General features: G+C 49.1%; 1 protein-coding gene across 3 annotated transcripts; it reads right to left on the bottom strand.

Annotated features, from left to right (window-relative positions):
- Positions 1 to 175: 175 nt before the first annotated feature.
- On the bottom strand, positions 176 to 26,836 carry BPHL (biphenyl hydrolase like). 3 transcript variants are annotated; one of them, XM_082662976.1, is made up of 7 exons: positions 26,711 to 26,836; positions 20,933 to 21,036; positions 18,434 to 18,600; positions 16,943 to 17,096; positions 12,249 to 12,380; positions 9,238 to 9,361; positions 176 to 524 (listed from the first exon to the last, which is right to left on the bottom strand). In XM_082662976.1, exons 1-7 carry the CDS (start codon positions 26,827 to 26,829, stop codon positions 437 to 439), a joined length of 888 nt encoding a protein of 295 aa, XP_082519102.1. In that variant the 5' UTR covers positions 26,830 to 26,836; the 3' UTR covers positions 176 to 436. The 3 variants fall into 3 exon arrangements, with proteins under 3 accessions (XP_082519102.1, XP_082519103.1, XP_082519104.1); XM_082662977.1 differs by having other exon boundaries at positions 18,434 to 18,596; positions 20,938 to 21,036; XM_082662978.1 differs by lacking the exon at positions 9,238 to 9,361.

Here is a 26,836-nt window from a genome sequence, read left to right as displayed (position 1 = left end):
AGGGCCCCGGGCGAGGGCTGTCTTCAGCTTAGCCACTTCTCTGTGAACAATGTGATGAATACAAAGACCAGTGCACGCTTGCACCTCTCAGATAAAAGGCACCGCGTAAATTCAACTCATCTTAGAGGAGCGGTCGTGAACACTACAAATGCTTCACTGAACGTTAACCTGAAAGTAAAGTAAATCATGATAGCAATTTATTTTTTAAGACAATGGTAGAAATTAACAACACTGAAAAATCAGGTTTAATTTTTGTAGCTATGAAAGCTAGAGGATGCTTATCATTGCTGTTGGATTAGGAGCCGTTTGTGGGGAGGTGCGGGGAGCCTGGAAAGGCAGGTGAACTGGGGGGTGACCCGCAGGTGGGTTTCCAAGGCAGCACCAGGCTCAAGCCCCAGGCTCGGGATTCACAGGTCACATGTCCTCGGGGACACTGTCAATGCAGGAAGTCTTCCGCTAACTTGTTGAATTCACCTGCAAAACGTAAATGCAGGTTGTGCTTGCCCTCTGGCATCAGATGCAACCTAAAAAAAAAGATTATGGTTAGCGGCACATCACCTAAAAACCTGTTACCCTCCCTATTGTTTCATGAAAACCTCAAGTGAGAAACTGCCCTGGTTTTTTTTCCATCACCTCTATTAGGAAGAAAGTGTAAGGTACATCTTATGAATGGTCCCAGAAGAGAGACATAACAGTGACAGAGCACACACAACTGTGCTTGGAATTGAATCAGGTAAGAAATAGTTTGACTGCAAACCTGACAGAGTGGGAGATGTAATTGGTGGTTACCTAAGAAAAAAAATCTTTTTAATAACATTGGTTTTGAGAGAGAGGGTTGGAAAGATGATAAAAAGAGGAAGTGTGCAGAATCCACTGGATTGGAACCTCTTGGAATATCTATGTAGTGGGAAAACCCAAACCAGAATTCACAGCCCCCGTAGGCCTGTTGTTCAAGGTTCCAAATCACCCCGTCATTTTGGAGGATTGAGCAGGTCTGCACACAAGCCACCAGACGAAGGGTAAGTAAATGTTCCTGAAGCTTGTGAGGGTAGCAGGAACCTGCATTAGCCACCCGCCCTTGGTTGTGCAGCTGTCAAGACACCTCACCATCCTCGGGAGGCTTCTTCCTTTCAACAGGGCTTTGGTCAAATGTGGCTGGTCTGCAGTTTCTTTAATAAAGGCAGACTTCTGAGTTACACATTCTATTTATTGGCTATAAAAGTGCAGACAATAAGTTTTAAACAAATTAAAGGTTCTAGGATATAAGCACAAGTCTGACTTGTTCTGTCCACAATAGTTAGACGTTAAAAGGACTACACTGGGGCAAACTGCCAGTTACTGCATTTCCTGCTTCTCTGTGCTTTCCACGGGGTGGGGAGCTGAGAGCTCTAGGGACCTCAGTGAACATGAGGGAGGACGCATGGCAAGAGGGAGCTTGGAACAGAGCTGTCCCTGTGCGATGCTGGGCCTCCTGCAAACAACCACACGGGGACTGCGGGGGTGTGAGGGAACCCAGACTATCAAGATCACTGGCTTGAAAGAAGGATCTGTTGCTGGCATCTTTCTGAGGCCCTGGGGAAGGTTAATAACGCCATTAACAATAACCAGGGCATTTCCAAGTCAACGTTAATGCTATTCAGAAAAGAAGTATGAGCTGCACCACCCCAGAGAAGGGACCAGCTGCCCTCCAGAGGGACGGGGCTCACAGGGACAGTCACGGCCTCTGTTCTCAGGAGACAGAAAAGAACCAACTGCCGAGGATGCTGGCAGTCACAGAAGGGCATGTCTGGGATACCCTGCACCTTCCAACGTGGACCAAGCTGGACTCTGAAACAGAGACCCACCCTGCCAAACCTGCAAGTCCTCCTGTGTGGGGAGCCAACCCACTCCCATTATTTGTTCAGACGCCCAAGAAGGAAGGAGAGACAGCAGCTGCGATCCCGTCTTTTAGCCTCAGTGCTGTCTGTGTTCTCCCAGTAGTAATCTCAGTCTCGGGAAATAACAACTGGGCCCCTCGTTAAAAATAGGGGAGCCCTGCTCCGAGGCATCTACATTCAGAACTGCACTGGACTGAGGATGGGCAGACAGAGGGACGGACAGACAGATGGATAAATGAGGGTATGAATAAGACAGCTCTGCTCCTTGATAGCTCTTGGGGTCATTTCGGGGTCCTCAACACAGCCTTCCCTGAGGTCTGATACAGAGGTCACTATCCCTGACATGTGCTCCTCTTGGGGCAGCACTGCCCCGGACGGGTGTAAATACGGGGCTGCCAAGGCAGCGTGGCCACTGCTGCTGACCCAGACTCTCACCCACTTAACAAAGGATCAAATCACGCGCTCCTGGAGAGTGGTGTTCAAACAATCACACTTTCCAGGAAAATGAGTAGGAAATTCCCCACTGCCAGACACACGGCTCAGCTGGAGAGGATGGACCCCTCGGGGGTAGATGCTAGATCCTATTTGCTGGGGCAGGTTCCTCACTGCATTTAGCACCTTTAGAAAAAGAAATGTGACTCTAGACCTTCTGAGGAATTCAAGTCCCTCTAGTCTCCCTCCACCTCTCCTGGACAGTCCTTGGACGATGCTCCCTACATGCGAGTGGGCGAAGGAGAAACAGGCTGAAGGCGCTGGCTATTATGGGGGCAAGACAACCCAGTCTGACCAACGTAGGCTCTTTACCAGCAAGCGACAGCATCTCCCTGAACCGCAGCTGCTCACCTGGAAAGTGGGGACAGTAACAGTGTCCACCCCAGAGGGTTATTCTGAAGATGAAATTATCTCTGGGCGCACAGTAGACACTTAATACACATTTGCTATTCGTCCATTATTCTATCTGTATTGTGCTTCACAATGTAAGAAAGTCGTTATGAAGGTTCCAGTTATGTACAGCGTATCAACAAAATGTTCCAACTTGGAGACAATTTATTTACGTTTGCTGGCGACCACAATCGACCGCAATTGGAAAATTCTTACCTTAAAGAGATTTTAGACCTAAATGTAAGGCCAGACACTATAAAACTCTTAGAGGAAAACGTAGGTAGGACACTCTATGGCATAAATCACAGCAAGATCCTTTTTGAACCACCTCCTAGAGAAATGAAAATAAATGGGACCTAATGAAACTTAAAAGCTTTTGCAGAGCAAAGGAAACCATAAACAAGACGAAAAGACAACTCTCAGAATGGGAGAAAATATTTGCAAACGAAGCAACTGACAAAGGATTAATCTCCAAAATATACAAGCAGCTCATACAGCTCAATATCAAAAAAACAAACCATCCAATCCAAAAATGGGCAGAAGACCTAAAGACATTTCTCCAAAGAAGATATACAGATGGCCAACAAACACATGAAAGGATGCTCAACATCACTGATCATTAGAGAAATGCAAATCAAAACTACAATGAGGTATCACCTCACACCAGTCAGAATGGCCATCATCAAAAAATCTACAAACAATAAATGCTGGAGAGGGTGTGGAGAAAAGGGAGCCCTCTTGCACTGTTGGTGGGAATGTAAATTGATACAGCCACTATGGAGAACAGTATGGAGGTTCCTTAAAAAGCTAAAAATAGAACTACCATACGACCCAGCAATCCCACTACTGGGCATAGACCCTGAGAAAACCGTAATTCAAAAAGAGTCATGTACCACAATGTTCATTGCAGCTCTATCTACAATAGCCAGGACATGGAAGCAACCTAAGTGTCCATCGACAGATGAGTGGATAAAGAAGATGTGGCACATATACACAATGGAATATTACTCAGCCATAAAGAGAAACAAAATTGAGTTATTTGTAGTGAGGTGGATGGACCTAGAGTCTGTCATACAGAGTGAAGTCAGTCAGAAAGAGAAAAACAAATACCGTATGCTAACGCATATATATGGAATCTAAAATAAAAATGGTTCTCATGAACCTAGGGGCAGGACAGGAATAAAGATGCAAACGTAGAGAACGAACTTGAGGACACAGCAGGGGGAAAGGAAAGCTGGGACGAAGTGAGAGAGTGGCATGGACATATTTACACTATCAAATGTAAAACAGATAGCTAGTGGGAAGCAGCCGCATAGCACAGGGAGATCAGCTTGGTGCTCTGTGACCACCTAGAGGGGTGGAATAGGGAGGGTGAGAGGGAGACGCAAGAGGGAGGGGATATGGGGATATACGTGTATGTATAGCTGATTCACTTTGTTATACAGCAGAAACTAACACACCATTGTAAAGCAATTATACTCCAATAAAGGTGTTAAAAAAACGATTTTAGAAAATGTCATGGGTGAGATTTGTCTAGAAAGGATGAGCCCCTCCCTTCCCCCCACTGTGAGACACCAGGACCCGGCTTTGTAAGGATGAGGCTGGTCCTGTTTGGAGTTAATCCTGGAACCTGGCCCTAAAGTGGTTCTTAAGCTGCCTGCAGTCAGAGAGGAGGAACTAGAAACAGCAGCTGAGGAGGGGGTGGGAAGGGTCATCCGGGCAGCTGAGGGGGGTGCGTCCCCCTTCCTTCGGTGTCTGCCGGACCCCCTCTCCACGGAACCGGAACGAACCTGCTGCCAGCACAAGACCGTTTTACTTCGCGCCCGCAGGGGCACGCCACCCCCCTGCTCACCTTGGAGGTCTGGGGCCATCTTCCCACCGCTGGGCAGACTGGACAAGGCCAGGAAGCTGCAGAGCGAGGCCCCTCCTCCCTCCTGTGATCAGACAGAGGCCAGCACCTGACCCACGACCTGGGGAACCCAGGCACCCTTAGCGCTCCCACCGCCAGGCCAAGACCTCTGAGGACAGTTCCTGCCAGCTGCCCTCCGCCAGGGCTGGGTTTACGTGTCAACTTGGCTGAGCCACAGGTGCCTTTGGTCAGACATGATTCTGGGTGTGTGTGTGAGGGTGTTTCAGGATGAGAGTCACATCTGAATCAGCAGACTGAGCACAGCAGACTGCCCTCCCCACGTGGGTGGGCCTCATCCAATCAGTTGACGGCCCGAATAGCACAAACGGCTGGCCCTCTCCTGAGCAAGAGGAACTCCTCCTGCCTGTCTTCAAACTGGGGCACTGGCTTTTTCCTGCCTTCAGACTCGCACTGCAACATCAGCTCTTTCTGGTTCTCTGGTCTTCAGAGTCAGACTGAACCACAGCATGAGCTCTCCTGGGCCTCCAGCTGCTGACTGCAGATCTTGGACTTCTCAGCCTCTGTAGCTGCACAAGCCAATGCCTTACTCCCATAGTAAATCAATCCTCTCTCACTATAGATATATTACATGTCCACACATGTATACGATATATAAATACGTGTGTGTGCACACGTACAGCTGACCGAGGGCAATGTGCCTGACTGCCCATCGAGCTCTACCCTGCTGTCTCCTGGGCCCCAGACCACCTACACCCACACCAGCATTCCATCCATGAAGGCAGCTACCGTGTGCCGAATTCTTATTCGTCTGAACGTGCACATACATCCCCATTCATTCCTCAGAAAGTTATCTGAGATGACAGGCATCACCATCCCCATGTGACACACAGGAAACAGAGGTACAGAAACACGTCCACCTGCTTACGGGCACGATTCATCACCAGCACCGCCCCCCCCCCCCCGCCCCACGGTCCATCTGAGCCCCTGCTGTGCTGTAGCCACCGCGGCTGCGAATGCTGCTCAGGGCCCCCAAACCCTGACTCTGGTCTCCAGGCACGACTCCGTTTCCCACCCCTCCCCTCTGGCCCACACAGAGCCCAAGGTCCCACCTCTCTGCACACGTGGACTCCGGCCCTCGTCCTTCCTTCCGGGTCTGTTCTCTGGCCCCAGAACCTGCAGGTGGACTCCACAACACACTTTCCGGGCCTGAGTCACCACTCAGGGACCCCTGCCACCCACAGATGTGGCCGTGCAATGCTCGCATTCTTCCTTTCACCGTGTACCAAGTGCTTTGAGGCCGAACTAGACCGCGTCCGGGACAGAGGATGGCCTGCTCGCTGCTGCTAGTAAGGTGCCAGTAAGGGGCCGCGTGGCCTCAGAACGGTAAGTGGAGGAGCAGAAAGAGACAGCCAAGCTGTGCCCGGAGGCTGGGTGGCCCTGGCCAGGCAGGGAAGGGGCAAGGGGTTGGTCACGCGTAGCCGGGTCTGAACCCAGATCCTGATCTCTGCTGGGCCCCCAATTTCTGAGATCTGAGAACCTCCTCAGAAACGTACTGTTGTGGGCTGAGCCGCGCCTCCCAGTTCGCATGTTGAAGTCCTAACCCCAGTACCTCAGCGTGACCGTGCTTGGATATCAGGTCTTTAAAGAGGTATTATGTTAAAGTGAGGTCACACAGGTGGGCCCTAATCTAATCTGATGGGTGTCCTTATGAGAAGAGATCAGGACACAGATGCCCACACAGAGCGACGACCGTGTGAGGACACAGGGAGAACGTGGCACCTGCACACCAAGGAGAAAGGCCTCAGGACAGACCAACCCCTTGCCACCCTGATCTTGGACGTCCAGCCTCTAGACTGTGAGGGCCTCAATGTCCGTAGTTTCAGCCGCCCAGTGTGCGGTCTTTGTCACAGCAGCCGGAGCTGACGACCACGCACGGCGAGCACCCCGTGTCTCCACTGCAGCGCGGTGGTCACACCCTCCGTGAAGCCCCACCCTCTCCTGAGCCAGATCAGCCCTTCTGCTTCCAGGGGCCCGTCCACGCCAGCCCCGAAGGGTCCGAAGGGCGCAGGCTCTGCTCGGCGCCAACTGTGACAGCAAGCTGGGTGGCCCCGAGGACCAGGCGTGCTCGGCAACTGGAGGCGCTCAAGCAGAGGCTGGCTAGACAGGCAGGCGGCGGTGTCAGTGCTGTGCGATCTAGGAGGGAGGGCTGGCCGAGCGGGGGAAAATCACAGCGACCACTATCTTATGCTTTGTATCTGGGACTTCTGCAGAAGAGTTTGTTAGGAGGAAGGGCTCAACTGCCTAAAAACAAAATCTAAAATCACTGAACTTGAGTGATCTCTGAGGTCTCTGTCTCCAGGAGATGCTGTGGTTCTTCTCCAGCAAAAAGAACAGAGAGAGACAATTGCCACAGGCAGGAAGTGGGCCTGCTGAGCACCCACCCTGCGCTCGGCCCCCTTCCAGGAGAGAAAGGCATTCGTTTCACACCTGATTATCTATTTGTAGTACAATCTTTGAGCGACACACTTGTGCCTTTAATTCTTTAATCATAAATGTACCTGGCAGGGAAATGAAACCCCAAGTTCGTCGGAAGCACCTGCACTCGGAGTTGCCCCCCTGGGGTGAGAGGCCTGTGCACAGTCGGAGGGCGACCTTGGTGCTCAAGGAATCGACCCTCTTTTTGTGGGTCCAGAATTAACCACCGTGTTTTAGGTTCACGCCCAACATAAAGGGCTCTTCTGGCAGAGGAAGGGAGCAAGTGTAACACTTTACTCTCAACTCATTTTTTCCAAAGAATCCTGCTCTAAGAAAATGACCTTCCATAAGAGAGTGTACTAAAACCATTAACATCTGAATGGCAAGGGAATATTCTTCTCCCATATTGATGTATCCTGTTGCTAGGAGATGGGTCTGGAGCAGAATTCCTAAATTAAACTTTCCTGCAGACTTTTACTGAATCTGGCTCTCTAAGGGACACACTGCATTTATCATGAGACTCACTGTGCAAAAACCTGTCATTTCTGAAGTTAGAAGACAATTAACCAGGTCAGCAAGCATATAACACAGGCATCTTACCATCATATTAAAGTAAGAGTATGTTTATGAGAGGCAGCTGTGCTGTGGGGGAACGCACTGTATTAGGAGGAAAAAACCCCAGGATTTGTCGTTTACTAGCCATGCAACCTTGGAAGATTACTTAACACGTCTCAGCCTTGATTTTCTCATCTGTAAATTGGGACAAAATCTTTTCCCATAAGGTTGTTGTGAAGTATGTAATCATATGTGAAATGCCTTTTAAATATAAAATGCTCTTTGGACACAGGAATTAGACAGGAATTGTAGGAATGCTGTTTTACTGCAGAATAAGAAGCGTGTCTCCCACATTTAAAAATTCTCTGAGACATTTGTTAAAATCGATCACGGAATAACTAGTATGATTAGGAGGTAGAGGAGCTGTTTCTACTCTCCCTGCTGGACCGTGGGGACTCTCAGCTCAGGGACCACTGCTGACCTACCAGGCAGGGCTGGCCTGCAGGGCATCGGAATCGGCTCATGGAGGGTCAGGGCGGGGGCGGGGGGGTGGGAGGGTGTTCTTAGGTCACTAACAACGCCAATTTCCAAAGAATTCTGTACAATTCCAAAGACGTCCTGACTAATGACAGCAGCTCTGGAATTCATATACAGTCTCTGAAGGGATCAAGGCTCACTTGGGTGTTTATTTTCCAGTAGGTTTGCTTAAAAAAAACAAAGCCAGGCCACCAGCTCCTGGTCACATCCCATTTTCTCCTTCAGGATGTGCATCACTGCATATCAAGGAAATTCTGAGCTTGCTCAACGTGGAATTTTCATCTTGATATAAGCACCAGCAGAAGCTGGCTCCCGTGTCAGCCAAAGTATTTAAATTATAAATTTCTGTTCCATATAAAAACAAATGGGATTGAAGAACAGAATTTCTGCTGACATGTCTTATTAGGTTCTCTGGTGTCCCCAGGCTGGCTGGCAGAAACGGGGCTACACAGACAAGGAATGTGTCTCTGCCATTTAATCGAATGGGCCACCAACACAGCTGGCTTGGCAGACGCTGCTGTTTTGTGATTCTGAATAACAGGTTCTCCTCTGATGTGTACATATTTAAGGCTGAAATAACACGAAAAGTTTACAACATAATTTTAAGTGGGGAAAAAAGCAGGAATCAGAGTTGAATATGACTATCTATGTTAAAAGAACTAGAAAGGAGTAGCGCACAAAACTGCTATTAATGGAGGCATTTAAATGGATGGCAAGCAACGGCGATCGCTGTCTTCTTTTGATTTTACAAACCTTCTTTACTGGGTGAGTAGTGCTTTTATAACGAAAGTTCCCAAATGATAGGTGACTGTTTAGGCTGATGTGCTGCAGCCCTCAGAGCTCCTGCCCTCGGATGCCAGGGCTCCTTGGCCCCCTGTTCCCTAAATACAGCAGGACTGTTGGTTCACACGGGACAAAAATCCCTCCTCTCGGGCGGGATGCACCTGAAAAACCCAACCCTCATGCTGCTTCTCTTCCTAGAGCTTCTCCCGGTTACCTCCCAAGCCCCCAGGGCAGAGTGCTGGCTCACGCTGGACTCACCGTGACCCCTTCACGTGTTTGTGTATGAAGTCGGCATGGAAGCTCGGGACCAGAGGGTCCTTCTCACCGTGCACGATTAGGGTGGGGCACTGAACCAGGGGCAGCAGGTGCCGACAGATGTTACCTGAAAGACACGGAGACTCTGTTTTCCCGTGACCCTCCTAGGGGTGGGGAGGCGCAGAGCGCGGACAAACCTCCCCCACCCCCACCCCCCGCCCTTAGCATCTGTCTCTACGAGACTGGCCTGGATCAGTCGGGGTCTGAGTGCCTTCCAGCTCTGACATTCTTTGGGTTTCCTTTTCTGTTTCTCTCCTGGCTTTTTTCTTTTAAGCTCTACCAGTGAACAAGCACTCTTGCCTGATTTAAATTTATAATTCATGAAAACAGTAGTTAAAACAAACAAAAACCCTACAAGTCTCTATATTACGTGGGGCCGTTCGCTGTCTGCCAAACGATGGTAGGTGCTTGCTACCTGAAAAGCTCCTCCCGTGAAATAGTGTCTTCAGTGGGGCCCTCTGGCCCTCAAGCCTGTGTCCCTCACGATGAAGATACAACTGCAGCTGTGCAGAAGCTGCTGTCCATCCGTCCCGCCCCAACACCCCTGACAGAGGCTCTCACCCTGATGTGTGGCAGCATTTCTAAGGCTCACATGGCACAAGTCAGGTTCCACTTCCTGTCCTGCCATTTCCTGCTGGGGAAATCTTGGGGGTGCCCTAACTCCATGAGTTTTTTGGCCTCTCTCGGTTGGTCAGGGACAATCATACATCCCCGGGGTGGCTGTACCGCTAAGAGGCGGTGCCCTGCTCCCAGCAGGCACCCCAGAGCTAGCCCTGTCCTCCCCAGCTGCCCTGAGAAAGCCGGGGTCCCTGGGTGCTGTCCAGGCAGTGGCTCCTCCCTCCTCTTGGGTGGGGGTCACTGCCTGCTGGCCCTGGGGGGGCCGCACCCGCCACTGAGCAGCCCCGTGGCGATTAACGCCAGTGTTCCCGAGCCCACCCCGCGTGTCAGGAGCCGTCCCAGTGACTCGGCACCCGTGAGCCACAGGAGGTCCAGGCTTTAACTCGTACAGTAGCACAACTGCTCGTAACTCAAGTACTTTTACAGTAGTAGCGGTTAACCTTTTCCTGAGCACTCACCCTGGAGCTGGTACTGTACCAAAGCCGCGCGTACGGAACCTCACGTGTGAGTATACACATGAAGCCTCACATGTACAACCTCACGTGGAATATATATATAAAACCTCACGTATGTAACCTCACATAGTATACAAAACCTCACCTACCTTATATACACGTGTGTATGTATAAAAACACCTCACCTCACGTATATCATCCTCCCAGCAGCTTCCTGGGGTAGTTCCCAGTATCTCCAGTTCACAGACCCGGAACTGCTGCTCAGAGAGGCTAAGCGACCTGCCTGAACCCACTCAAACGGCAGCCACGTGGCAAAGCCAGACTCCACCCCCGGGCCTGACTCCAGATCTGGCGCTCAATCCCGAAACTGAACTGAGCAGCCATAGCCTCGCGTACAAGACAAGGGCTCCTGTCAGAGGAATCAGTACTGAGGGGAGATAAGTTTGTTAACAGCCTTGCCGTAGACGATTCATACATTTCCAGATTCTCTGTGTCATGACACTTTCTCCCTCACTTTCCCTCTTTAATACACTGCATTTTTTAGTTTCAGGGTTACAGCAGGACTGAGTGGGAGGCAGAGAGCTCCCACGTACCCCTAACCCCACACACGCACAACCTCCTCCATCGTCGATACCCCGTCAGACACTTCTTACAACAGATGAACCTGCACGGACGCCCCATCACCTCCCTGAGTCCGGGGTATTCCCCGGGCACACAGTCTTGGTGGACACATTTGGTGGGTCTGAACAAATGCATAATGACGTGGATGCAATGATGATATTATACAGAGCATTTTCACTGTCCTAAAATTCCTCTGTGTGGCTACTCTAAGAGGTGTACAGTGGGATCTCGTTGTTGTCTGGCCCATCTTTTATTCGGGTTGTTTTCTTATTGTTCAGTTTTAAGAGTTTTTTGTATATTTGGATACAAGTCCTTTAGCAAATATTTTCTCCCAGTCTGTAGTTGTCTTTTCATTCTCCTGAAATACATTTCAAGGACCTGTTTCTATGGGTGGATACTGCATTTGAAAAGGATATACTTGCTATTTTGAACTTAAACCAAAAAAGTAACATTTCCAAATGTCCTTCTCATTATGAAAGTTTTGACAGATGACTCATTCTGGAAATGATTACTGAATAGACCAAACTGGTACCTGAATCACAACAATTTTGTAACTGAATGTGCTTCAAGATTAGATCTTACCTAGTCTCGATTCTTTTAGCAATTAGAAAAGTGAGAGACTACAAATGTAAATAGCTATAAAAAATAGACTTTAATTCAGAATTTCTCTTCAGGATGTCAATTCTTCCTGTTATTGGAAACCATGTTAATTTTTCAGATAAAGACAGGAAGACATCTGTCACAGCTAAAGTGACACAACTTAGCTCGGAACTTGGGAAAGGACTGAATACTTTCTTCCTCATACTAATTCTTCTGGGGCTGAAGGTCATGACAGAGAATCCCTCCTTTTCTGTCCTAGTAACAGAAGATGTAGTGGGGTGCACCTCTAAATGTGAAAAAGAGAAAATCTGGTGTCTGTTTTCTAATTACCCATCCTGGAATTAGAAAGTGAAGAGTATCTGAGGCTTCTGGAGAATGATTTTGCCATCATACACACAAAGGATTCGGAGGAAAAAGAACAGTCTGCTACGAGAGACTCAACAATGTGACCCTTTGTGCGCATGGTCTGTCTCTGGTGCAAGGCGGGTCTATCACACAAGAACTCGCATTGTACACGATCACCAGCACCCTCTGTTCACACATCACTGTGGAAGGACAGTGGGCGAGCGCGTTAATCCCCGAGGAATCCTCGAGCATCTGGGGGACTCAAGCAGCCTCTCTAATGAGCAAAGGGACCGTTGAATAGCTCACGTAACCTACCATCTGGAAGATGCTTAAACTGCTTTATGCCATCCACCCACTTTTCACAGGTTCTGGCCAAGTAGTCGAACCCATAGAGGGCTTCCAGAGGCTTTCTTGTTCTCTCACTCCATTTAGACACGTCTCGGATACCTGAAAGACAGATGTGTGGGCAAGAATGGGTTTAGTCTCAGACTAGAGTTCATCTGTAAATACTCCAAGCGCAGTGCACTCAGAGCTGTGGCACTGGCTGTCCTGCCAGCTGGCAGTGTTCCCCCAGTCTCCACGTGGCTCACGCTGGCTTCACCCAGGTCGGCCAGGCCTTCCCCGACCCTGCCCTCCATCACTCTGCTCAGGGCTGGTCACTTTCAGTGGCTTCTGTGTCCGTGGTGAGGGCCAAGTGCTGGGTCCCCACCAAGATGTGAGCTCTGTGTGTGGGGTTTTGCTTTGTTTTGTCCCCCACTGTGGCCCTCAGGCACAAAAGAGGGACCAGTAGATTCTTACCAAGTGAATGAAATTGATCTAAAATTAATGCTTTCTGTTAAAGGTATAAGATAAAAGCAGACATTCCCCTAATTAGGGTCATCTAAGTGAAAATGACATTATTTATAACAGGAGTTTTTTCTGAACTGCATTTATGTACGTTGAGAAATGCACACACATCATTCATTCTAATTTCTGCCACTGAAGGCACATGGGTGTAACTACTAACTACAAACTATATTACAGATGACTCTCTGTTAAGAAAGGAAATAACGGCTAAAAGCCACCTTTAAAGTGAACTGCCGTCTGAGGCAGGCTGACCCTGATAGAGACAGTGCCTGCCTTTCACTTGCTCACTCTTCTGAACCCGCAGACGGACGCCCAGGGTTGAGTCCAGAGGCTGAGGACGCTGAACTGCTCTGCACAAAACTGAGAAGACTCCAGATGGGGTCAAGGGCGGGGTTGGTGGGGAGATGCAGAGAAGAAGCCAGAAAATGAAGAGGTGGCAGGAGACCTGGGAAGAAGGAAGAGGAGAGAGGGGCTGGCACGACGGCATGAAGACGGCCCGTGAGAAATGCCCCAGAGATGGCTCTGCCCTTGGCTGTGTAGCAGACCACATCCTCGGGAAGGCCCTCTTGCAGTGGAACAACTAGCTCTTTCATAATATATAATTTTTGTTGCACTGCTGGAGTTTGCAGTAATTGATGGAAACTAGAGTGTGTATGTGTGTGTGTGTGTATGCGTGTGTGTGTGTGTGTCTGTGTGTAAGAGAACCCTGAAAACAGAGCAAAGAGTGGTAAGACCACTCAAAGGCAGGGTTGCTTCAGGGGAAGGTGACTGTTGGCTGGCGAAGGGAGGACACAGCTGAACCTGAGATGGAAATGGTCCCAACCTGGTACCATCCATAGTTCCCAAGAGGAGCAAATGGACATCCTCTCTGAAGGAAAGTGTTCTCAACTTATGCTCACTGTCTTTTTTGTTTGTTTTCAGATTAAGAGTAAGCAAATATCCACTCCTCATCAAAGATCACAAGGCGGGCTTCCCTGGTGGCGCAGTGGTTGAGAGTCCGCCTGCCGACGCAGGGGACGCGGGTTCGTGACCCGGTCCGGGAAGATTCCACATGCCGCGGAGCGGTTGGGCCCGTGAGCCATGGCCGCTGAGCCTGCGCGTCCGGAGCCTGTGCTCCGCGGTGGGAGAGGCCACAACAGTGAGAGGCCCGTGTACCGCAAAAAAAAAAAAAAAAAAAAAAAAGACCACAAGCCAATCAGAATCTTTGTAAAGATAACGAAACAACTAGAAAATTGGAAGAGAAAGCTTAAGAAATTATGCAGAGCCCTACACACAGAGACACAGAGATGAACAGAAACGGGGAGATGGAAATGCTCAGTCTACAAAGTTCAATCAGTCCCCAAAGGAGGAGAGGGAGGAGGGACAAGAGGGGGAATGTGTTGGGGGGAAGTGGACTTACTGTCAGAGGGAATCAGCAGGTGACAGTGTGTCTCAGAACTGATAAAAGAATCCAGACAAAAGTTAAATGTAGCCCAAATAGGATAAACAAAAAGAAATCCAACACGGGGTAGTAAAACAGAAGTGTACCAAAGAAAAAGAGAAAATCTGAAAAAGGGCCAGAGATCAGACATATCACTCCAAAGGAAGGACAGTCAGACCCACACAGCAGGTACGGAAGGCAGAAGACGCCAGAACAGCAGAGAAGATGCGCTTCCACTTCTATTTCTGTACTTATAGCCAAACCGTGTTTCAAGAGTGCGCGTGAAATAAACATTTTTAAGTAAGAGCTGAGTTGACTATTACCGGACCTGCCCTTAAAGAACTTCTGAAGAACAATTTCAGGGAGAAGAGAGAGGGCCTTAGAAGGGACATGTGAGGGGGAAGGAAGAAAGGTGAGCAAAGAGCTGACAGACGCGTCGGCAAACGTAAGAGCAGCTCAACGTTACAGGTCATTTATGCCTCAACTAAAAACTCACCAAGGCAATGAGAAAATAAAACATTGTACCATTTCCTCACACGAAAATTAAATAGTTCTGTCCAGAAAGAAAGCAAAAAGACAAGTCACACACTGGTAGCACAACTACTAACACAATGACTAACCAGCAAGGAGTTAGTAATCAGGTTACTAAAAACCAAAAAACAAAGTAACACTGCACATCAATAACATTGTGCTCATATCAGAAGTGCTCTATGCTTGAGTTGGGTGGGGTCTCCTGGGTGCTGGTTCTGTTGTTACACTTCCTAACATACACCTGTGAAACATACTGTGTTATTTACATGTATCATATATTACACAATAAAAATTTCAAAACCAGTAAAAAGACACAAATAGGTAAAATGCAAAAGAAGAAACCCCAGTGGTGCATAAACACATGAAAAGATTCTCAATTTCATTAGTAACAGGAAAATGCAAATTAAGACCTCCGATAAAATACCATCTTACACCCATTTGGCCAGAATTAAGAGCTCTGATAGTTCCAAGTTCCTGTTGAGGATCTAAGCTAAGGTGGTGGAAGTGTAAGCTTCTTTTGCTGGAAAATGATCTGCCACCTGAAAGGGCACATCTGCAAGCACGGCGCAGCCGCCCCAGCACGGGCATCCTCCCCAGGGAGGTCTGCTCACACGCCGAGCACGCACACAAGGATGCTCACAGCAACACTAGGAGGAAAGAGAGGGAGGATAAAGTGCAACAGGTGTGCCCAACAGAACGCCACACAGCAACGTCACGAACGAACCTCAGAAACGGCGTTCTAAGAAAACTATGTGTAAAAAGTGAGTCACAGAAAATGCCATATAGTATGAAGGCACCCTGTTTAGCTCAAAAACAAATAAAACTAAATTATGTGTCGTTTAGGGATATGAATGTATGTGACGATAGTGTCTTCAAGACGGCACATGGATGGACAACTCAGGCTGGAAGCAGCGCGCGGGCCAGCAGTGACTGACCTTGTGCTCCTTGGTGGGTCCATTCACGTCGCAGGTGTTGCCTTATATGGGTCAAATATTATACAGTTAAACTAAAACTTCAGCTATGAAATAATCAAAATAAAAATATTATCTATTATACGTTCGACATTTAATTTATAGAGATGCTATACATGTATGTGTTATTTATATAAAATTAAGTATATAAAATATTTGTTTTATAAATACACATTGTTTTATAGTATATATCCTATTATATAAGATATATGCTAAAATACATATTTTAAAGTGTATTACCTTATAACACATTTAAGAAGGAGCGGAAGTAAACGACGGGATGTCCGCCTCGGTGAGGAGGCCTTCCCGAGGAGGGTTTTGTTTCTTAGTTCTGTTAAGAAAACACGCTGACAAATTGGGGCAATGGAGCCTCAGGAGCAGTGGCGACGCAGGAGGGAAGCCACGGCAGGGCCGGGCGTCATCACCCACACACCTGCTGTCGCCTCCTGAAGAGAAACAGAGGGGCCGAAGGCTGGAGCCAGGAAAGTGGGGGAAGCCTCAGTCAGTTGCACTTTCGCCCCAGGGGCCCCCAGACCTCAGTGCGCCCTCCTCTCGTCCCGCGAGCCCAGTGCTCTCAATCTGGGCAGCTTGCTGGGGGCGCCACGACTCCTGAGTTGCCACAGCTGGAACGCCTGGTGGGCGAGGAGGCCCCCAGTACAGGCCTGGGTAGCAAGCCCAGGCTGGAGGCAAGCACCCCTCTGGGTCCCCAGCAGTCACAGCGCTGGTCCCCTCTACCAGAGCCTCAGCTTGACACCAACAGGCAGTGGGCCAGGTCTGCCCACGGGCTGCACTCTGCCAGCCCCTGTTCCCCGTCTCTAAAAATCCTCAGAGATAAGCTTGAAGGACAACCTTAAAAAGTGTGACTAGCACAACGATTCTTTATCAAAGTATGCGGGTTCACGTTTGAATACAATGTTCCCTTCCACACTCACTACTTGAAATGAGCCTGTAAGTAACACTTCATGTCAACCCCCTCCTTCCTTGAGGGTCACTATCACAGCAGGAAATGTAAATACGAACTTTACTTATTAGCCTTTTCCTGACTCATATGAAGTGTCACTTCTGGAAATAGGAAACTTGAAAATACAGACTAGTTAAATGGCATTACTCTCCTGAGAACTCACCACCTTCCCACATTACAGCCGAGGAAACGGATGAGACATGATTTGTCGACTCACATCAAAACAAGGCCTGAGAAAGGTCGGGGGAGGGGAGGCTGCTCTCCAGGTGGAGGGACTTACCCCGATAAATCTCCTCGTCCTGGTCGGTCACGTAGGCGTTGGCCCCCCAGATCACCATCTTGTTGATGTAGGACGGGTATCTTGCAGCTGCAATGAGGGCTGTTATCCCACCATCACTCCACCCCAGCAAAGAGACCTTCTTAAACTTCAGCATCTGTGACAAATACCACGAAATGCACAGGTCATGGCTCCTCGCCGCGGAGAGAGCTTGATCATCCTCAAGTATCAGAATCGACACAGCTGTGGTGTGTGGAGTGTCAACTGGCCATTAAAGAAAAATCCTAGAGTCCACCATTTGACGACATAAATGCTTCTCTCAATTAGTTGTGGTGCAAATATGATGGTCATAAAAACTAAGTACATAGTACTGTTTTGAATGATGAGGGGACTACATCTTCTGGTTGGATAAAGTCTCAAGGAACCAGAAACAGTGGAGATCAGCTGTACTTGGACGTGACAACGTGTGTGCGTCCGTGCAGGTCTGAGCGAAGACTTTGAGGACAGGTATGCAGATCAGAGAGGGAAACAGGACAGTCGCTGCATCTGGTAAAGCCACTGACTGCAACTATGGGAAGAACTGGCTACAGGAAGGCCGGGAAAGAATGATGGTGGTTACACTGATCTTCGGGTGATCAGCCAGGCTCCAAGAATGTGTTTGACAGGGAAGATGAGCATCTCAGAGATGCTGGCGAGAAGTAAACACCGAATGACTGGGGAAATTTAAAGAAGTAACGAGTATCAGTCCAAGACACCTGCTGATGGGACTCTAAATTGGTGTGACTACTGTGGATAATACTTTGGCACTATCTTGTAGAATGAATATCTGCATCTCCCGCCACTCAGCAAGTCATCTCCTAAATGTGCACGGAGCTCTCACACACATGTACCAGGACAGGTCCAGGAAGTCCACACCAGCACTGTCTGCAATAGCAAAACATGAGCGCCACAACTTCCATGCACAACACAATGTTCACCACACTTCCATGTATAATTGCATGCACGCACACACGCGCACGCACACACGCACACGCACACACACACACACACACAAGGCAACTTAGAGATGATTTAGCTACCATCAGGAGAGGGGGGTTAAGACACAGTGTATCCATACAACAGAATACTAAGTGCCTATTATAAAACTGAAGTAAATTTGTATTTATTGGCATGGAAGTAACTCCTTGATCAACTGTTCAATGAACAGTAAGCTGGAAAATCATTAGGTATAGTAGGATGCCATCCATACAGAACTGTGTGCTTATACATGTAATAAGATTGCCCAGAAAGGTAGAGCCTCAAAGTCTTGGTAGCAGTACCTCTAAATAGTTAGCTTGTTTGATATATCTGTTTTCCTCTTTATACCCATTTGAACCCTGAATTCTCTATAGGAGTAACGTGGTATTACCCTTGAAGAAACAACAAACAAAAACAAAATAAATGAAGACAGGCCCAGCCACCCTCCTCCTCTGGGCTCTTGCCTAAGAGACCCACCTTCATCAAATCAACAGCATCTTTTGCATCCCTTTCAAAAAATTCTACTGGGAAATCTCGATCTGGGGGTCTGGAATGTCCGTACCCTCGGGGATCCCAGGCAACCACCGTGAAGAGCTTCTTATTCAGGTTCTCAATCTGAGGTCCAAAATCAGTCTCTCCACTTCCTAAAAGCAGTCACTTGGTTACACTCCAGTAAATGCTTTCATTGTCTCAAGCACACTACATCAGAAGCAGAAACAACTACAAACTTAAAGTAACTATAGTTTCTACTCAAAGTTAGACCTCAGCTGTAACCAGCAAAGCAGCTTCCTTTCCTGCTGGAGTTCAGACCTCCCCCCCACCTCCCCCCAGTGGCTACTATGAGAAGGACAGAGGCCCTGATCTTTCATTTGGTCCTGTATCATTTCAGCACGTTTGATCTGTCTTCAGCTTATTCGTGCTTTTTATTAAAAAAAAAAAAATCATGAAACTGCATAGAAATAAACTTACTGATACAACATGCTTCTGGGTTATTTTTTCTTTCTTTTTTTAAAAAATGACTGTTACAAATGAGAGAGCTCTTAATAATATGTGTAGACACATTAATGAGATTTGATCCTAGTCATTCAAAGCAGAATTCTAAAATCCCAGATGTCTTTTACTAAGCTAATGTGAATAGCCCTGAAGGTTTTATTTTATGGTTATAACTAGAAACCAGAAAATTAAACTAAAACACTGAAATGAGGGGGGAGGGAAGGGTGTGGAGGGAAGAAATCAAGTTAGTTTGTTTCATGACAACTGTATGAACCAGCGTGTTAGCAAGTAGAGCCACGTTCTCAGGCCGGCGGCGCCTGACCGGCAGCCCCCAGCCTGCCCACACGGTCACGGCCACCGCGTGCACAGGCAGGCGTGTCTTGTGTGGTCCACACAGTGTGGAAGGCCAGACTCCCAAGGAGCCCAGTCCAAGGGCAAGTCAGCATCTCATTTCTAAGCTCTGCTTGATTTCTGGGGACTCACAGCTCAGGTCACAAATGGATACTAAACATCTCGCTTAATAAACGGGCAATTATTAGAAAATGTCTTTCAATGCTGCAGGATCATTTAATGTCATCAAGGATGATGATGTCACTCTTCCTGACAAGATATACCTTCCTCAGCATCAGGTAAATCACCCAGAAAACCCAAGCTGAAAACGTAACTGGATTTCCAGCACACGTCTACTGCTCTGACATCTCAAGCTTCTCTCATGATCACTGAACTGGAGGGTCTTCCAGGGAACTGTGCTGAAAGAGGGGCAGGAGGTGAGAAGGTGGGAAAAGGCAACAGTGTAACTAAAGACCAATTGCAGAAACAATAATACCTGGCACACAGGTATACATTTGAAGACCAGTGCAAAGACCATTTGAATACTAAAACCTTAATGAAATGACTTTAAGGAATAGTTACCGATATATGATACCTGAGACAGAAACACATCAACACTGGTTGCCCGTGGGTAGGGGAACTGCGTGCTGGGGGACAGTAGTTTAGGGGAGAAACTTGCTGTTCGATTTTTGAATCAGGTTAATGTTTTACACAAGCAAAAACTAAATTGCCAAAAGCTTTTTATACCTGGATAATGACAGCAATACTGAAACAATGGCAAACTGTTCATTGCTTTAGCTCTACGTCAGCCATTGGAGTAAATATGGTCCTCCATTACAACAGCTCAAGGGAAAAAGATACTAAATACTATCTGGACAGAGACGCCTCAATAGCTACAACAGTGCCACTATCAGCTGAGGCTACATCGAGCTGAACCATCATGTGACTGAAAAATTTTAGCATTTTACTTTTAAGAGAAGGAAGCAAATCATAAGGAAATAAGTATATACTGGGATTACTTAACTAAATTAAAAATAAAACAATACTAAAACCCTTAAAACCAAATTTGAGATGCCCTGGGATCACTGGAAATTCTCCCCCACCCCGAACTTTCTACATCTAAACTACTCATCTATAAGAGGAGATTGCAACCCACCTGGCTTTACCACGCTCCGTTCATGCCAAACTAATTCCGACCTTCAAAAAGTCTTTAAGCCCAGTTTTGTTCTTAGCTCTGATCTTAGCTGAACATATAGTCAAGTACAACAGGGCAATCAGTCCAACTTTGAGCAGCAGAACTCTCACATCCTGGAACCCCTCAATTCCAGGCAAACTGGGCTGCTGGTCACCCACTCATCTCCTTCCTTCACCCATCCCTTCTTCCCACAATGCTTTCCTTGACCCGTCATCCCCCTAAGTTGTAAGCAACTACACAGTGTTGGACTTGCATGGGAGAAAACTGGGTATTTAAAGGAATAAAAACTGCATAAAGTAGAAAGGTATCTTTCTACATCACCTAAAACTGACTGTAGCAAGTATTACTTAAAGCATCTCAGCAAAGCACTAAAGTTAATCATCAAGCCTGGGCAACTGGGATTGTGAACGCAGCACAGATGACACAGCATGCAGAGCATTCGGTAAAAACCTCCAGACCCAACATTCCTGGGAGCAGCAGGACCGCGTGCTCTCCACCTCCAGTCCGCAGGTAGTGCAGGTGGACGCCGTTCACAGCCACTTTGGCCGAGGTCACAGAGGAGCTGGAAGAGAAAAGCCCCATCCCCAGAGGAAAACTACTGAGCAGCACAAATGTGAGGACAGAGCCAGGCTTTTATACGCGAATCGCCTGCAGCGCCCTCCCCAGGTCCCTCGGATTATCCTGATACATGCTTCAGTCTTCCAGACCTAAAAAGGGACCCGTGTGTCTCCTCCCCACCACACTGCAGATCTGGGCTGCGTCTCCATGTTTGAACATCCTACAGCACCAGCTCAGGGCTTATCCCACAGAGGCACCGAGAGGCCTGCTGAAGTCAATGGCCACACAGGCCACCCTACAGGCCCACGCTGGGGTGCCAAGGTGCAGGCTGATGTGGGAGCCCCCGCCGTGGAATGCCAGGTGGGCACCAGCACAGACCCTGGAGCCACTCGTCTAGGCCTCAGCAGGTCCAGAGGAGGCAGCCGGACCTTAAGCTGCATTGGTGGCGTTCCCAAGGATGAGGCTGGTCTCAGGGTCCAGGGGGAAGGCCCTGATCCCGAGGCTGTCCTGTAGGCATCTGGCCTCTCCATTCTCCAGCCAGCCACATGAGGGCCCCCTGGTCAGGAATGCCCGTCTGCACCAATGTGGCCAGACTGGTTTTAAGATGTTGAAATGTTTCTGCGTTGACTGTTAGATAGGCAGGTCCATATCAAAGCCCTCCCCACGCCAGCCCTCCCTGGCCCAAGACCTCCCACGCTGCAGCATCTAACCGTGTGCCACCCCAGGGGCTCTGCCCTGGGCAGCGTCCTCAACTGCTCTCGCGGAAGCTCCAGGATGGCAACGTGAGGGTGCACACCAACACGGCACATACAGGGCCCTGCATCAGGCCCTAGGAGCCTCCCATCAACTCCCCAGATGGCTGCGGGACACGCGGAAGGGACGGAAAGGCGTGCCAGGACAGATGCTGGGACAAATGTGCCAGATACAGGCACATCGAGTCTCAACACACAACTTCTGGAAAAATGTGACAGACCTGAGTGGTAGTAAGGCCTGACATAACTACTGATACGAGCTCGTCATCCTCAGAAATATTACGGGAGGAGCAATAATAGCAGCACTGAGCCATGGTCGTGTCGCACAGACCCTGCTGTTACTTGTGAGTAACATCCTGCTCCTCGCACAGCTCCAGAATCAAGATAAAGGCGAATAAGGCTCCACTGACAGAGTCATTTCAGGAAACATGGTTTACATCCATTCATCGGCAAGAGGAAGCGTCGTCTGCACACCCTCAGGGAGGGGAGAAGCTGTCAGACGCCTGCGTTCAGCACAGGAAACGAGGCAGCTCCCCAGACAGACACAGGTGCCCAGCGCTCGCTCAGCTCAGCTAAGGGAGACTGTGCACCTCTATCACTCCTCGTGCCCTCCAGGTTCTCGAGAGGCCCCCTTCCCAGCAGTGTGAAGGACATGCTTGAAGAGGCATTTTGCACCGTGAAGACGTCATGTATAATGAGGCCCCCCCCATCTCTCTCGAGGTCTGAGCCACTGGGTTTCACACCCAGGGGCTGCTGGCTCTCAGGCCTGTACCCCTCCAGGGTCGGGCTCACACGGGCTTCCCTTTCGTGGCCAGTCCGAAGTCTCTCCAGCCAAAGGCCTTGGACTTCCCTCTGTGCTCTGCCATATTGGTGTTTTGATTCCCCATTCCAAATTTCTTTTCTTCTAATTATCCCCATCCCACATTCTTCTGGCTGCCTAAGAAGATAGAGATAAAACCTGGCAGTCCAGAATTGGGCGTGATGGGAGCTCAATGGCAGGGAAGGGTTACTAGGGCGGAGGACTTTGAAGGTGGCTTCAGAGAGATGGAGAGATTCTATCAGGCTTGGGTGGAGGTACCTGGAACAGACTGAAAAAGCAGCATCTGAGATGAACTTCCAAGATGGGTACAACTCTGAAGAAAGAATGTGATGGGGAGAGTGCTTGTACAAGAAGAAATGGCATGACCAAAGGCCCAGGGGTTGGGGACACACGTGGGGACCGGGCAAGCTCAGCCTGGCAAGAGCACGGGGGCGGAGAGGGAGCAAAGGTTGGGGCCAAGTGGGGAAGGGGTTTGCAGCCAGGCTATCGGGCAGGAAATGTGCCTGGCGTTCTGTCACCAACACCTTGTCTGTCGTCACACCTGAGGGAACTGCCATTATCCACCAGTCTACCCCTGGGGTTACTGGAGAATCCCAAAACCTTGCATCCATCCCCAGGTTGGGGAAACAGGACAGAAAACTGTTCGTGTACAAAAGCAAATCAATTTCAAACATAAGAAAAAAGTTTTATTTGAAAAAATAATAGTTATTGAATGATCTTCCACATAAATATACTTGAAAGGAGTGTTGCATTTTCCCTCCAGCTTATCAAAGGGCTCTCAGATGAGTCAGGCCTCCGATAACATTGTTAAAAGAGCGCTGAGACAAAAGCAGGCTGCAGAGCCCAGGCCTTGGAATGGCCCTGACATGGGCTCATCACTTTGAACCCCATTCAAGACACCAAATTTTCCAAACTGTCAGGTAGGAAAAAGGATAGATAGAAAACTTAAAGAAAAATGAACCCCTTTCTCTTGGGCTATCAATTTCTCCCTCCCATTAATCACTTCTCTAACCCAGGTGTTCTTAAGCAGATGTGTTCATTACAATCACCTGTGGAGTTAAAAATACACCTGCCTGGGGCTTCCCTGGTGGTGCAGTGGTTGAGAGTACGCCTGCCGATGCAGGGGACACGGGTTCGTGCCCCGGTCCAGGAAGATCCCACATGCCGCGGAGAGGCTGGGCCCGTGGGCCATGGCTGCTGAGCCTACGCGTCCAGAGCCTGTGCTCCACGACAGGAGAGGCCACAACAGTGAGAGGCCTGTGTACCGCAAAAAAAAAAAAACAAAACACCTGCCTGGGACAATCCTGGGAGACCCACTCAGTAATTCTGGGGTAGAGCCGTGGCATGTGCTTTCTAAAACACCGAAACTCTGAAATATTATTCACTCGTTCACGTATATCCTGAACCCCTACTTTGGGCTGGGTGCTCCATGTTGCCTGGGAGGCGGCAGGGAAGACAGTTCAATCTGCAACCAGCAGTACTACACACTTTGCCAAGTATGAGGAGACACTGGGGTGCGCGCAGCAGACAACACGTTCACCACACCCGCAGCAACACCTACACAGCTACACGCTCGGCCCCTTTTATGAGAGCATTTCCTGCCCCCACTATACCAGTGGGACTCAAACTTAGATTTGAATCATCTGGCAAACCTTCAAATCTCCAGATGCCCAAGCTGCGTTAAATCAAAATCTCTGGGCTGGTACCCAGGCATCTGTAGTTTTTAAGTTCTCCAAGAGACTCCAATAGACAACCGAGGTTGAGAAAGTTTGTATTGAGTTAATTTCTTAGAGGAGAGAAAAATCCTGTCTCCTTTTTTAAAAACAGCCTGCAGGAAGGCATGCTCAGCCAGAAGAGCCCAGATCCTGCCTCACTTTTGTCCTGGAATCCCTCCTTTTGGGAGGCCGGACAAGCAAGTTTGTGGAAGGGAAGGGGGTCAGGAGCAATACAACAGCAAGTACTTCCTGATGAGGGGGCTGAGCTGCTCCCTCCCGTCAGGAGGGAGAGATCCCTGTGGGAGCAGGCAAGAATGTAACCATCTGGGGCAAAGAATTAAACTAGAACTAACATACAGTTTAATTGTTAAACTAGATAATGTCCTCTGATAAGAGCTTACTTATCTCATTCATTTTGCTGTGTGATGCACATTAGACTCAACCTAATTTTACCGATGAGGAATAGAGCTTAGGTAACTGGCCCCAGTCACTCTGCTGGTAACTTGCAAAGCCAAAATGAGCGCCTGAATGTCGACACCTGGAATGTCACACTTTGCTTAGGAATTAAAATGGGGGCCACCTAATAAGTCCTCCATATTCTCTGTACCTTGTATGTTCAGCTATTTCTTTTGTACATTTTTTCCAAAGTAACCATTAGCTACAATAAAGCATTAGCGATGCCCAGGGCTTGGATTAACATGAATTTGGAGGACTTATTTTTACATCTTCTATACACTGTATTATTATTTAGATATTCATATTTGTATCATTATTAATTGTAACTACTAATTACTTAACTCCTATTATGTCCCAGGCCTTTTACGCTCATTGTCTCAAACCCTCAGAACAATTCTGCAGGGCACGAGGCTTAGAGAGGGTAAGTAACTTGCTCCTGTTGGTGCTTCTTCTGTAACCTCCCGGCTGAACAGAGTCCCCAGCGGGGCTAGGCACCGGGGCCACATTCACCCTGACTGCTGGACAGAAGGTGAGGGCAGGCGCCAGGGGAAGGCGGGTCTCTGATGCTCAGACAGAGCATCCCCAGGTTGGACTGGAAAACATCTCTCTTCAGGCAGGCTGTTAGGTTCTGTAAAGTTATTAATATTGTAAATGCACGTAACACACAATTTCAGGTGGAAAAGGCTTTCCTGCCCAGGCCCTGGGATAAACCACTTTGCAGATTATGAAATACAAAGAGTCAGAGTTCCAAACAGCAGACTTACAGGGAAGGTTTTGGAATGCAACTCAATTGTAGGTTAGGCACCTGCTGTTCTGAAGCAAAGGTCTTACAGGAGTGCTTTTGCCTACTTAACACTGGACTGCCTTCTTGTTTCCGGATTAACCAACACCACTGCTTGTTTTCCCCATCACAGATCATATCAATTTGCAACTGCATTTATAAAACGGCAGTTGAAAATCCAGAGAAACCTGTTTTTCAGAGATATTTTAGGAGGAACGATTTGCACTGCTAAGTGGACGGGGCCTTCTTGCAATCATTTAATAACTTATCGTAACCGATACTGGCGCCATCACAGGAACCCCATTTCAATCGCTTTCTGCAAATGGGACACTGGATAAATAGGCATTTTTCAACGTTGACTTACAGAGCTGCATGGTCAGATCTCTCCTTTCTCCTTCCAAATGAGAAGCTTCCCAACAGGTGAGGTTCTGAAGGCCAGGTATCTTCCTAGTCATGAGTGGAACTGACCCAGCACCAGGGGTGTGTGGGGGGTGGGGGTGTGGGGGGTGGGGTGGGGTGTGTGTGTGTGTGTGCGCGCAGGTGCGCAGGAAATAAAGTAAATCAAGCTTCACGCTGCTCCAACCGCATATCCTGCGCACTCTCCCTTGAGACCGACAGCACCCACTTTTAAGACTGTGGGTCAGAGACAAAGCCTGTGCGGGAGGGCATGTCACAAGACAGAAAGGCAGATTCCTGGGCGTCTCCACAACCTGTGCCCTCAGCACCTCGGGGAGCCATCTCCCCACTTCCCGAGGTGATTCTTCTGAACATTAAAGCTCGAGGCGGGCAAGCGGGGCGAAGGAGACCCAGGGCCTTGGGCCCCGCGACTCCGAGAGCTGATGGGGCGCAGGCACTGCCAGGCTGGCCTGACAGGAGCGCGCGCGAGCACTGCCCGCAGGCGTGAAGGGCTGCGCGGAACGCGGGCCGGGAGCGAGGGTCTCCCACCGCCGGACCCTCGCCGCTCCCGGCGCCGCACTTCGGCCCAGCGCACCGCCCCGCCGCCCGCGCTCGGGTCACGGGTTAAAGGGCAAGGGGCCGGGGAGGCCATGACCATGCGTGTCCTCAGCCCGGCCCCTGGCCAGCGGCTCCCCTCACGCCGCCCCGAGCGCGCGGACAACGACGCGGGGGCTCCCGAAGGGGAGCGACGCCATTACCTGAACGCAGCCACGGGCTCAGCCTGGGGAACGTGGACCCCGGGCTTCAGCGTGGAGAGGAAGAGCCGCAGCCGCCGCGCGCCCGAGAGGGCCTGCGCCGCCGCCGCCGCCGCCACCATGGTCACT

The sequence above is a fragment of the Grampus griseus genome (genome assembly GCF_964374135.1).
Source record: "Grampus griseus genome assembly, chromosome: 10".
Taxonomy (NCBI): domain Eukaryota; kingdom Metazoa; phylum Chordata; class Mammalia; order Artiodactyla; family Delphinidae; genus Grampus; species Grampus griseus.
This window is presented reverse-complemented; position numbering and strand designations above follow the sequence as displayed.